The sequence below is a fragment of the Balearica regulorum genome, chromosome 5 (genome assembly GCF_011004875.1).
Source record: "Balearica regulorum gibbericeps isolate bBalReg1 chromosome 5, bBalReg1.pri, whole genome shotgun sequence".
Classification (NCBI taxonomy): Eukaryota; Metazoa; Chordata; class Aves; order Gruiformes; family Gruidae; genus Balearica; species Balearica regulorum.
Genome location: NC_046188.1, coordinates 50148793 through 50159997, shown reverse-complemented (window position 1 = coordinate 50159997; position 11205 = coordinate 50148793). Strand labels below are relative to the sequence as shown.

Sequence of the window (11205 nt, the reverse complement as noted above, 5' to 3'; positions counted from 1 at the left end):
CACCACTAACCAAGCCCTTGTGAAGTTGGAGCGAGTGACAGGCACAGGCCAGGCTGCCCAGACCAGAGCTCCTCTGGCTGCTCACCAGCCTGCCCAAGGCCGCCATAATCAGAGGTAATTGCCCGGGCTGTTATCTCCCTGCAGCCTGCGTCGTGCTTCCAAATAACGTCTAATTGAATTGCTATAATTTTTGCCCTTCCTAATGCAGTGGGTTGGCGAAGGGAAAATGACCCAGGGGAGGCGGAGGAGAGGAGGGGGTGGGCGGCTCTCGGCTCCCTCCCCACTCCCCGAGGGCGCCCCTCCTGCGCGGTCGTGCTGCAGCCCATAAAGGCGGAGGGAACAGAGAGGGTGGGCGTGTAGATCCGCGTCCGCGGACATGCAGTGAGTGTTTGCCGGTAAGACTGTAGCCGTGGGACAAGCCGCTCCGCCGCCAGTACCACCTGAAACGCTGCGAGGGAGAGGCCGTTGCGCCCCAGCTCAAGGTACTCCCCTCCCCACCTCTCGGCCTCTCTCCCAGTGGGAATTTGGGTGCCAAACCGGTAGCCACAGGAGCCCTGCCCCATGGGAAGAAGGTTCACCCCCCACTTCCCACCCGCAGCAGAGATGCTCACGTGCCTTGGGGAATCCATAATTGGAAGAGCAAAGCAATAACTCAGAGCATTTACCTTAGTATGGTTTCTTTCCAGATGCAGAGGTGCACTAGTTTCCTGTTTCTGTCTTTAATCCTTTGTGCCACCCTGTCAGAAACATTTGGACTGGTTTTCTCAGTAAGTACTAATCTGTTGGAGGTCCTATCCATTGGTCTGCATCCATGTCTCACCTGGCAAGTAACAGTAAACCTTGCAGTGATATACACTGTATTTAGATATAGGGGTTGTACAAGATGCAGCACTCAAAAACATTTTGGGCAGTAAACAGGTTTTAAGTTAAGAATTTGGGGCTCTTGAATACTAGCTCCCTTTTAACAAATAATGACTAAAGGGAAAAAAGAGTGTCTAGTTTGTAGACTGAAATTGAATGGCCTGACTTGAAAAGGTGGTGTACATATGGACTTCTCTTTATAAAGAGGCTATCATGTAAATCCAAACACTTAAAAAAAAACCCACTGCTGTTTGCTAAGGTGATTATCAGGCGGTAATATAAACTTGGAGTACAAAGTCAAAATTTCTGCCTCCTAAGTGTGACTTGCAGTTTCACTTACATGGTGTGAAATCTTCATACCACATGGATTTCAATAGCAAAACTATTGACTTAGATGGGGCAAGAGTTCATGATTAATATTTGCTTCAATATTATTGGCTTTTGTTTTTTACAATATTTCTTGATTTCAAGCCTTCAGAAGACACTTTCTGCTAAGAGAATGTTCATTTGGGTGCTGTTTGCTTTGTCTTCAGAAAGCACTGTAGTTCATGCAATAACATACTTGCATTTTTTTTCTTTAAGGCAAAAGAAAAAAGGGGCTGGACTTTGAATAGCGCTGGTTACCTACTTGGGCCACGTAAGTCAAGCACTTTCTTTTTTTTTTTTTTTTTGCATTATTTCAAAATGCAGAAGTTGCGATTTTTTTGTTTGTTTGTTTTTGTGGTTTTCTTGTAAACCAGTTTGCTGAAGTGTGCTACTCAATTTTCTGATGAATACAGTAATTTTGTCTAAACCTGCAAGACTAGAGAAACTCCTTTGAGAGAGAACTTGTTCAGATATTTGTTACATGCCTATTATAGAATTGAGTTGTCTTAGATAATAACTGTTCTTTTCTAAAGCAGAGTTGTGCTGTAAGGCTTTATATGCAGAAGTACGTCTGGGCACTCCTTGTGTTTTTTGAACTGTAATTGTCATTGTAATATGACAAATATCCTGTCTGCCGCCCCCCCAAAGTGTTACAAAATCTTATAGCATCTAGATATCAAGGAAAGAATGACAAATGTGACACTCTGGCACTTATCAATGTATATTGGATTTCACCTTTAAATCTATTTGAAAATGGCTTTACTACCTAGCTTTATTATACTACTTCCCCCCAATTAAAGCAAGACAAATTAAAACAATTACATGCAAACTTGTGACTGTAAATATTAACAGTTAACTATGAAAAATACTTGTTGCACAAGGTGTTTAAAATACAGGAACACATTGGTTTATGAAGATGGAGAATCACAAATGTAGATTATAAGAAAAGTGAAATGCAGTGCTAAGCTGCCCCAAATATCTGTCCTCTTACTATTATTTCTTGTTAATGTAATAATGCTCACTACCAATGTTTCTATATTTTCAGTCTCAGTACTACATGACACATACTATACATACTTATTATGACTCTAATAGTTCCTTTTAACCAATCTTAAGGATACGTACAAAAAAAGATTAATGCATCTTAGTTTATTAACTAGTTCTATAAATGTCTGGAAGTATACTTGCTCCAAAGCAGATCTAACCAAATTGCCAAAGATACTGTGGGGAAACGTACTTGTCAAAGTGCCATTAATCTAAGACTAGATAATAGGAATCATCCTTTGTTGCAGGTTGTATTGATCAGCTTTTACTGATAAAGGAAATGCCCATTGCAAGGGGGAGAGAAGAGGCACCAGGGGCATGTAAGATAGTTTTTGAAGGTTATTCATGTAAACTATCTGCAGTTTTCTTTTAAGCAAATTCATCAGCAACATTGTCTAAAAATAGAGGAAAGAGTAGCAAAAACAACTTCCCAAATTACACATGAATGTACAAACTTACACTTTCTTTACAACTTCCTCTGAATTCAGTAATAGCTTCAGCTGGGCTGGGTCTGTAAATGATATAAATCATAAACACAAATTCATAAGAGATTATTTTATTTAGTGACACATTAATTGCTTCTCTGACATTGTGTACATCAAAAGTGCCCATCATGATTTTTCTTTGAAATCCATGAAAAGCAAGCAATGTAGCAAAAGTTGTTGTTTAGTCAATTAAAACCTCTGATGTTTAATTTCTTTATCAGATGCAGTAGATAATCACAGATCTTTTAACGACAAACATGGTTTCACTGGTAAGCGTGAAATACAGCCTGATGAGGATATTAAAGCAGGTAATAAAATTCTGACAACCAGTATTGTTGACTTCATTTTTTATGTTTAGTAATTTATTTACAGTTATTGAGTTAACTAACTACCTAGGTACAAGGTTATTCCTGCACTTTAGAAAAATTCTAACAAATGTACAAAAGGAAGAAAAATCAAATTTGGCCATTCAGTGTGCTCTTTGTACACGGTCATAGCTTAAAACATCTTGGTACCTAGGGAATAATACCATAATTATGTTGCTTTTAAAGTCTAATAGACTGTATTACTTTGAATAAACCTAGTTTTTTATTTTTGTATGTCAAATAAGTACTTCAAATGTCATCCTAAACACTCAAGAGTTGATTCTTTTCAGCAAAGAAGTGAGCTCATAAAGGAATCTTTCAGTAGGGAAACCTACAGAAACTGGCAAATATTTTTTTATTTTTATTCTGATATTCTAGAACTGAAACCAGACCTTAGAACTGCATGACACTGTTTATGCTGTAAGAGTCATCACTATTTAAAAAAAAAAAATCCATGTTAAATCTCACAAAACTTCCTATATTTAAGCAAGATGGATTATCTTCATTAAAAGATTGAGAATCTGGTTGTTGCAATTTAACTCAGCAGACAGTTAAAGCAACTACACAGCTGTTTGCTCATTTCTCCTCTGCCCTTCCTCGGTGGGATGGGGGAGAGAATTGGAAAAAACCTCATAGGATGAGATAAAACTAGTTTAATAGGACAGAAAAGGAAGAGATTAATAATAATGATAAAAGATACACAAGTGATACACAGCACAATTGCTCACTAAATGCTGACTGATGCCCAGCTAGTTCCCGAACTACAGCCCTCCCTGGCCAATTTCCCCCAGCTTATATAGTGAGCATGACATCATGTGGTGTGGAATACCCCTTTGGCCAGTTTGGGTCAGCTGTCCTGCCTGCGTCCCCTCTCTGCTTCTTGTGCACCTCCTGTGGAAGGCTCATGCCTCTTCGTTGGCAGGGCCTGGGAAGCTGAAAAGTCCTTGACTTAATTGTAAACACTACTTAATACACTAATGTTTAGTTGTTGCTGTCAACACTATTCTCATCCTAAATCTAAAACACCGGCTACTATGAAGAAAAATTAACTCTATCCCAGCCAAAACCAGGACACTGGTCAAAACTGAAGTCAAGTAAACATATTGTTTTGGAGTTGTATGTATCAGAATTTATTAAATGGCAATTAAATGGATGCAGCCTTGTTCTGGATTCATCATCCAAAACTGGGTCACTACAATATATGTTTAGGCTCCCTTTATGAAGAGAAGCTGGCATTTTTAGGATTTATTTTTAAATACCTACTTCAGGATAAAATGTAGAAACTTCTAGAAAAAACTATTTCTCCTGAGGAGGAGCTAAGTCTGCTACAGACATCTAAAGTGAGCTGGAATGAATCTCATCTTTGGACTGCCAAAATAGTGATCTATTCCTCACTGAAACCAAAGCAAGCAGTACTTGAGTACTGTTGCATTCATCACTGCACTAATGGGGGAAGACAGTCTCAGGCCCAGAGCGCACTCAGACTATTTTAAATCCATCTAGCACAATAGAAATGTAGCTAACACTAAATAAGTTCATAAATAAAGGAAATGTGCTTGATTATAATTTTATGGGCATAATTACTTCGTCAATAGAAGACTAACATTAATACATTTCTTAGGTGTTACATTCTCAGAATTACTGCTAGTTTAGGTCTGGTACATAGCTACATAGTGGGGTTTAGTATATGTACTGGTTTGGGTTTTTTGGTGTTTTTTTGTTGTTGTTTGGTTTGGTATTGTGTTTCTTTTTAAGAAAGAAAAAAAAGGAAAACCTACTTCCTCAAACACTGGTGTAAAAACTATATTTTGCCAGGCAGGAACAATGTGAACGGAAAGCACTTGTAATCTAACAATGCAGCTCACACTGCAACATGTTGCCATTTGTGGATATACTACCAGCTCCTTTAGAGGAGTATGATCTGTAAGAGTTAGGGAACTCTTTCCCAGGTACTGCTGTATCTCACAATTACAAGTAAACCCCACCAAAGTTGTCTGGATGAGACCTGAAAAGCTGCCTCTGTTATGTACCTTATCAAAAGTTTTCTTTGAAAAGAAAGAGTTCCTATCCAAAGGAGACTTACATATAAAAAAAAATAAGGTAGTCAGAATTCTTACTTTAATTGAAAAGGAAGGACTTTTTTAGTTAAATTCTGCTGATTATTTACAGAAGTATCTTAAAATGGCAATATGCATTATTGCTATAAAAGAATTCATGCAAAGGACTACTCTCTCTCCTTGAAGGAATGTTGCAAATTTCACAAGCTCTCCAGATAACCTAGAGGAACTTGTAAGCTGTATTATTTATGTAACACTAGGTCCAGGAAAAAGGTAATCTATGAGCATAATTAGGAAAATCTTTAAATTCCAAGACCATAACTGTCTCTTTACTAGAGCGCAAGTAATTGTCTATATAGAATTAAGGTCAATAGCAGAGTATATAGAAATACACATGTACAATATGGTCAAGTCAATAAACAAAAATATTTATCCAATAAATATCACATTGGTAATAAAATCTGGGTCAATAAACTACTAATATAATAATGATTAATTATAACAAAAATCCATAACAGCTTAGGTGGGAATAAAAATTAAATTAAGGAACACTTCAAATGACATAAGTATTATTAATGTAAGTAATAACAACATCTTTGTGTCAGTTCAAAGAGTGGAAGACAAGACTTTTAGATGCAAATTTCTTAAATGTATTCTTAAATGCTGACTCTTTATACGCTAGAAACTTCCATGTCCCTTACAACTCTCCATCAATATTTTTTATTTGTGCTACAGAGCTCAGTCTGCCTTCTGATCCTGTATGTCACTAGAAGCCTAAATCTTCTTTTTCTTCATGGAAGAACTCCCCCTAATATTGACCTGCTGCAAAGTCAGTCTTTCAAGCTATTTCCTGAGATTAAACACATCCCCTATGATAACATCAAGGGACAGTATTTTCAGTGATGTAATAATGGACCATCAGTCAGATACTGGTACCCATCTGTTTTGTATGCAGAGAACTAAAAATCTTAGGGAAATTACCTACCATTTGTTCTCTAATATAGAACAATTCTCTATCCTGTTGATATAAAGCAAGTTATCTCCCCTTCTTTTTTTTTTTTTTTTTTTTTAAATAGACACAAAAAGCATACTTCTCAAACTACCAAAGTGCAATAACAAGCTCCCAGGGAGCTTGATAAATCGGGCCATTTAAAAAGGATCAGAATGCCTACTTTTATAAGATCAAAGAGGAGTATGTTGTATTAGGTACATACACAAAAACATAACTTCCTGAGCTTTCGGTAAAGTCCCAGGCCTACCTTTTGGGCTACAAATCACTTTGATATCGCTTGAGTGGTTATTGGGAACAAAGTCAGACTACATGAAGAACTTTTAAATGTTTTGCATAGCTGATGAATTTGTTTGCTAAATTTACCTTTCCCTTCAATCTTAGGCTAATGGTCACAATGGAGAGAGGTGAGAACAGTTGATAACTCCCTTCTGCAACAGAACTCATAAGGCCTTAAGGACCATGACCATTAAGGTGTCAAAGCAGCTCCTATGCAGCAATAGCATACATAGTGGGGCAATTTTGATTCTGAGAATTGCAGTTACCTACCTTAAGGTAGCTTTGCTCTTCCATTAAATTAGGTTTTCCATTAAGGATTTTAAGGAGAAAGAAATTTCAGATAGCTTTTTTTTTCCCAGAGTACTCCTAAACCTAGCCACAATCTCACATACAATAGATCTTTACACCATGTTAACTTTAAGTAACAACCAACTTGTTTTATAGGGGATCTTGGAAGACCACTGGCTGATGAAAACATTGTGCGCACAGTAATTGAATTTTTGACTTACTTACATCTTAAAGGTTAGTGAATACCTTTTTAATTTTTCACAATTTCTGGTGTGAAATTTACTGACAAGATAGGACTATCCTTGAATGTAAAAGTCTGCTACAGCTTTGAGTGTGCAAGACTTTAAGCAGCATCTCTGGTGTGCAGGAGGGACTATCAATTCCATTTTAGTGCACTAACAGGCCTGATTTAGAGAGTGCAGGTAGTTCTGCTATGCTGTAGGTCAATGAATATCCAACATAGCAGGGTTCTAATACCATTTGATTACTCTGGGCACTGTGAAAACAATAACAGCTACTACTAAAATTGTATGGACCCAGCTTTTAGAATAGTTGAAAACAAACTAAATACAGTTTGATTACATGGGAGTTAGTTAAAACAATTCAATAACAAATTAAATAAGACCATAGTTCAATGCCAAGAAGAGTTGGTTGAAATTCTGAAAGACTTGTTAGCGACAAAAGAAATACATCTCCCTTTCTGCATGTATTCTACAATAAAGTCACATCATAAAATTGCAACAACACTAAGCTGAATGTTGGCAAACAGCTCAAAATGCTGCTAGTAAAAACACTGTGGAATCTTAAAATTGTGACAAGAATTGTAAAACTGAGCTTACAGTGGATTCTATAAGAACTGTAACTTTATTATAGCATTAGGTGTAAAAAAAAAAAAAAATCTGGCTGCTTCTAAGGTTTCATTAATTTTGCTTAAACCTCCCCCCCCCCCCCCCCCCCCCCAATTCAGAGCTTTTAATAACCTCTTCAGCCCTTCTAAAACTGTCTAGAAAATGTTCAAAAACATAATACATACTTGAAAAGAAAACAATAGGAAGGAAAAAAGTTATTTTTACTGCAAATGTTTGAGGAATTCTCTGTCTCTGAAAGAAGACAATTCAATAAATCTGTAACTTCTATATTCTTACCTTTGTAAGAAATAAGCAATTTTGCATGCTGTGGAATAGTAACAAAGAACTGTATGTTACATTTGTATTTTAATTTCATTATTAAAAGATACTTTCAAGAGATCTGTTTATTTTCTGTATATCTAGGAAACAAAATTCCAGACCTCTTTGGCATAATTTTCTAAATTTCTTGCATCCACCCATAAAAAATAATTCTCACTACTGAAAATATCAATCCAGTGTTATTGAATCAACTTTGCATTTAAAAAAAAAAAAAACCAACTCTTTATGATTAGTACTAAAGCCCTGAGATAATTCAAATATATATTTAAAGTATGTTATTAGCATGTATATTAACTATTGACAAAGTAATAGCTTGTTTGTTGTACCACTGTGAAGAAGGAGGAGCTCTAAACACTCCTTTATCCTGCTATATGAGCCTAGGAAGTAAAACCAATAACAGGACACAACAGAAAGGGTGTGAAACATGTCAAACTCAAGCATGCAGGCGCTGATGAGTAGAGTAAGAGCTGTTAAATTGGGCAAGAAAATAGAATGCATCTCATAGAAATACAAATTACTTCTTTCCTGGGATGAATGAGCAAAAAAGGCTGTATTGTAACTCTATGTAACAATTCCTTGTTTAGGATAGCTATGTCAAACAGTCATTTTTATTCAGAAAAGACCGTATTATTATCTGTCCTCATAAAAAAAAAAGGAATCTCCAGATTATATAAAATGGCTTTTCCCTGAGATACTTCTTGTATTCCCAGGTTTCAAAAGACACAGAATGTTATCATATTATCCCTTAACAATATTTATTGGCAAGATCTAGTACAAACTCTCACATAAAATCAGAACTGTAGATTTAAGAGTTGAAAAACATACTTTTTTATGATGGAGACGCTTTAACATTTTTGCTCAAATTAAACTTTACTACGTTAAATATATTGGCTTAGATATGCTCTTTTGGGGGATGGGGAAAACTCCCACTCATGTGATTCAGATTCAGGGAATGGTTATTCAGATTAGATGTTTATTTCAATCTGCAAGATAACGTGAATATTTTAACTGCTAAGAAGTATCTTGGCAATAACTAAAAGTGACCTTCAGCTCTTTCTCTTGAAAATAGCTCCCTCCAGCTTTAAAGGCTTCCCATATACAGTAGGCTGTAGGATGGCAACCATAACTGGATAATATTAATCCCAGCATTTGAGATGCTGGGATCCAGCAATATCAATTGACATAATAAAATTGATATAATTTCATTGTCATTCTGTCATTGCTGTTTCTAAAAATGTGAAATTATTGCAGGAAGATATTATTAACATTAAAAAGAAAAAAGTTTATAAATTGAAACATTAAAAGTTCAAGAATTTGCCTCTTATAGTTGAGAGAAGAAAAATATAAAAATGTATACTACTGAAATTTGATTTCATTATTTAATTTATAAGATTAATATGCATACTTACATATGTGTTAATTATCTTTTTTTTTTTTTTTTTACAGAGGTGGGAGCACTTGACAAACTACCTTCACCAGAGGAAACAAACCAGTCTTGAAGAAGTATGCATTTTTATTTTATTGTAGTGTAGATTTAGATTGAATTCTAAACAAAAGATCCAAATGAACTGAAGATGAGAAGTATTGCTTGCATTAATCTGATAAAGGTAAACAGCATTCTGCTCCCTGTTGGGATTTTATTTGTTTGGAATTTTTTTGTTTACCTTTTCTTATTTTTTTTCTCTCCTGTGATGTTAGACTGTAAAATTTTGCCTTGGTAAAATTTTTCTGTAGGTAAATGATAAAATAAAAATAAAGAGCAACTACATTGTTTCATATTTTTAAAATTAAATACAAAGCAGCACACAATACATCATATACAAAGTCCAAGTTAAATTGTAAGATTACAGTGCATGTATGCTCTGCAAATTGCAGTAAAGCAAAACATATATGCTACATATTGGGTACTTTAGCTAACTGAGAAAAAGAGGAACAGTGACTTCAAACTGCTGCCATACAGAGTCTTTTTAAGTCACGGATCTGTCTGTATGTCTAAACTTCATGGAAACCTTCTTCTCATCATTTCATATCTATGAAAATATGAAAGTCATATTCATTTTAAATTTCATATTATTCACCTGTAATACACCAGCCCCTTAACCGAAGCATACCTTCACACAATACAAATTTAACTGTTCTGTACAAGTAATAGTTCTACACAAATCCTGTGTAGGATTCCTGTTCCTAAGTCATCAAGAATACTGGATCTGTATTGAAAAAACTCTCTTTAAAGAAGAAACTCTCCCATCCACTCCAAGATTAAAAAAATATTTTATTTTATGAGATGCTTTAGTCTGAGTACAGCAAAACACTTGAACTGATCCCTAACAAAAGAGCTTTGATGTACTGTGACCAGACTGCTAGGCCCATGCACAATAAGTGTCATATCAAGAATGAGGAAAGGTTTGAGAGGATAGAGAATCTTAGAAAGGTTTTTCACACTCAGATGACTCTCTGCATAGTGCAATGAAATCTCATCCTTTCAAAATGCTGCTGTGCACTAAAGGGCACAGAGTGACAGAAATTTTGCAGGACATTATTACATAATCTGTTTTTTTGCTTTTAGTATAGCAGAGTACATTCTAGATGCCAAACCACTAGTGTCTAATTTGAATCCACAAGGTTATCTCACCTTGTCAATCAGCCAGTGCTATTCCTCTGATAATCACTCAGCCTCTGATCTAATGTCTGACGTTCACTTCCCAAAGTGTACTTGTACGCTTTTTATCAGAGCCAACGAGCTTTTGAGCAAGCTCTTCAGACAATGTTTTACTGTTTTTGGTATTTTTTGAAAGAGTAATAAAAAAGCATATGCTGCTAGTATACATGCTAGTAGTTCAACATTATTTGGTAAATTTCTAGGCCTCCAAAAATGTGAAAAAAGAATAGAGTGAACTTTATCTTCTGTACATTAGTATAATTCAGTAATTCCAAACCCTCATTTTCAGCAGTAATGTCCACATTTCCTATCATAAACTTGAAAGCAGAGCTCACTAAAATCAAGAGATGTTCTTTCCATTGATTTCCATGGACTTGGGTTCATTGACTGCTAAGAACCAGTATCCATTTGCAGAACTCAGTAACAAGCCCTCTTTCTATGGCAAAGCAGCCAAATCTATGATCAAATAAAAAGAATAGAATCTTAACATTTAATTTCTTTTATTTTGAAATAGGATAACAAATTGAGTTTAACCTTAGAAAACAGTTATTAAATTAGCATACTGTCAGCTGGTTAAAGTTGATATGGTCTTGTTAGAATATTTA

At 35.6% G+C, this 11205-nt stretch overlaps 1 protein-coding gene across 1 annotated transcript; it reads left to right on the top strand.

Moving 5' to 3' along the window:
* Positions 1–351: 351 nt before the first annotated feature.
* On the top strand, positions 352–9707 carry GAL (galanin and GMAP prepropeptide). The gene is made up of 6 exons (XM_010312378.2): positions 352–482; positions 687–767; positions 1444–1498; positions 2978–3064; positions 6911–6988; positions 9388–9707. Exons 2-6 carry the CDS (start codon positions 687–689, stop codon positions 9438–9440), a joined length of 354 nt encoding a protein of 117 aa, XP_010310680.1. The 5' UTR covers positions 352–482; the 3' UTR covers positions 9441–9707.
* Positions 9708–11205: the final 1498 nt, after the last annotated feature.

What these genes read in the sequence shown, in the direction of transcription:
- GAL (XM_010312378.2), top strand. Translation starts at nt 687, where the DNA reads ATGCAGAGGTGCACTAGTTTCCTGTTTCTGTCTTTAATCCTTTGTGCC. An exon ending in CATTTGGACTGGTTTTCTCA is followed by an intron (nt 768 to 1,443) that starts GTAAGTACTAAT and finishes TTTTTCTTTAAG; the next exon opens with GCAAAAGAAAAAAGGGGCTG. An exon ending in TGGTTACCTACTTGGGCCAC is followed by an intron (nt 1,499 to 2,977) that starts GTAAGTCAAGCA and finishes TTTCTTTATCAG; the next exon opens with ATGCAGTAGATAATCACAGA.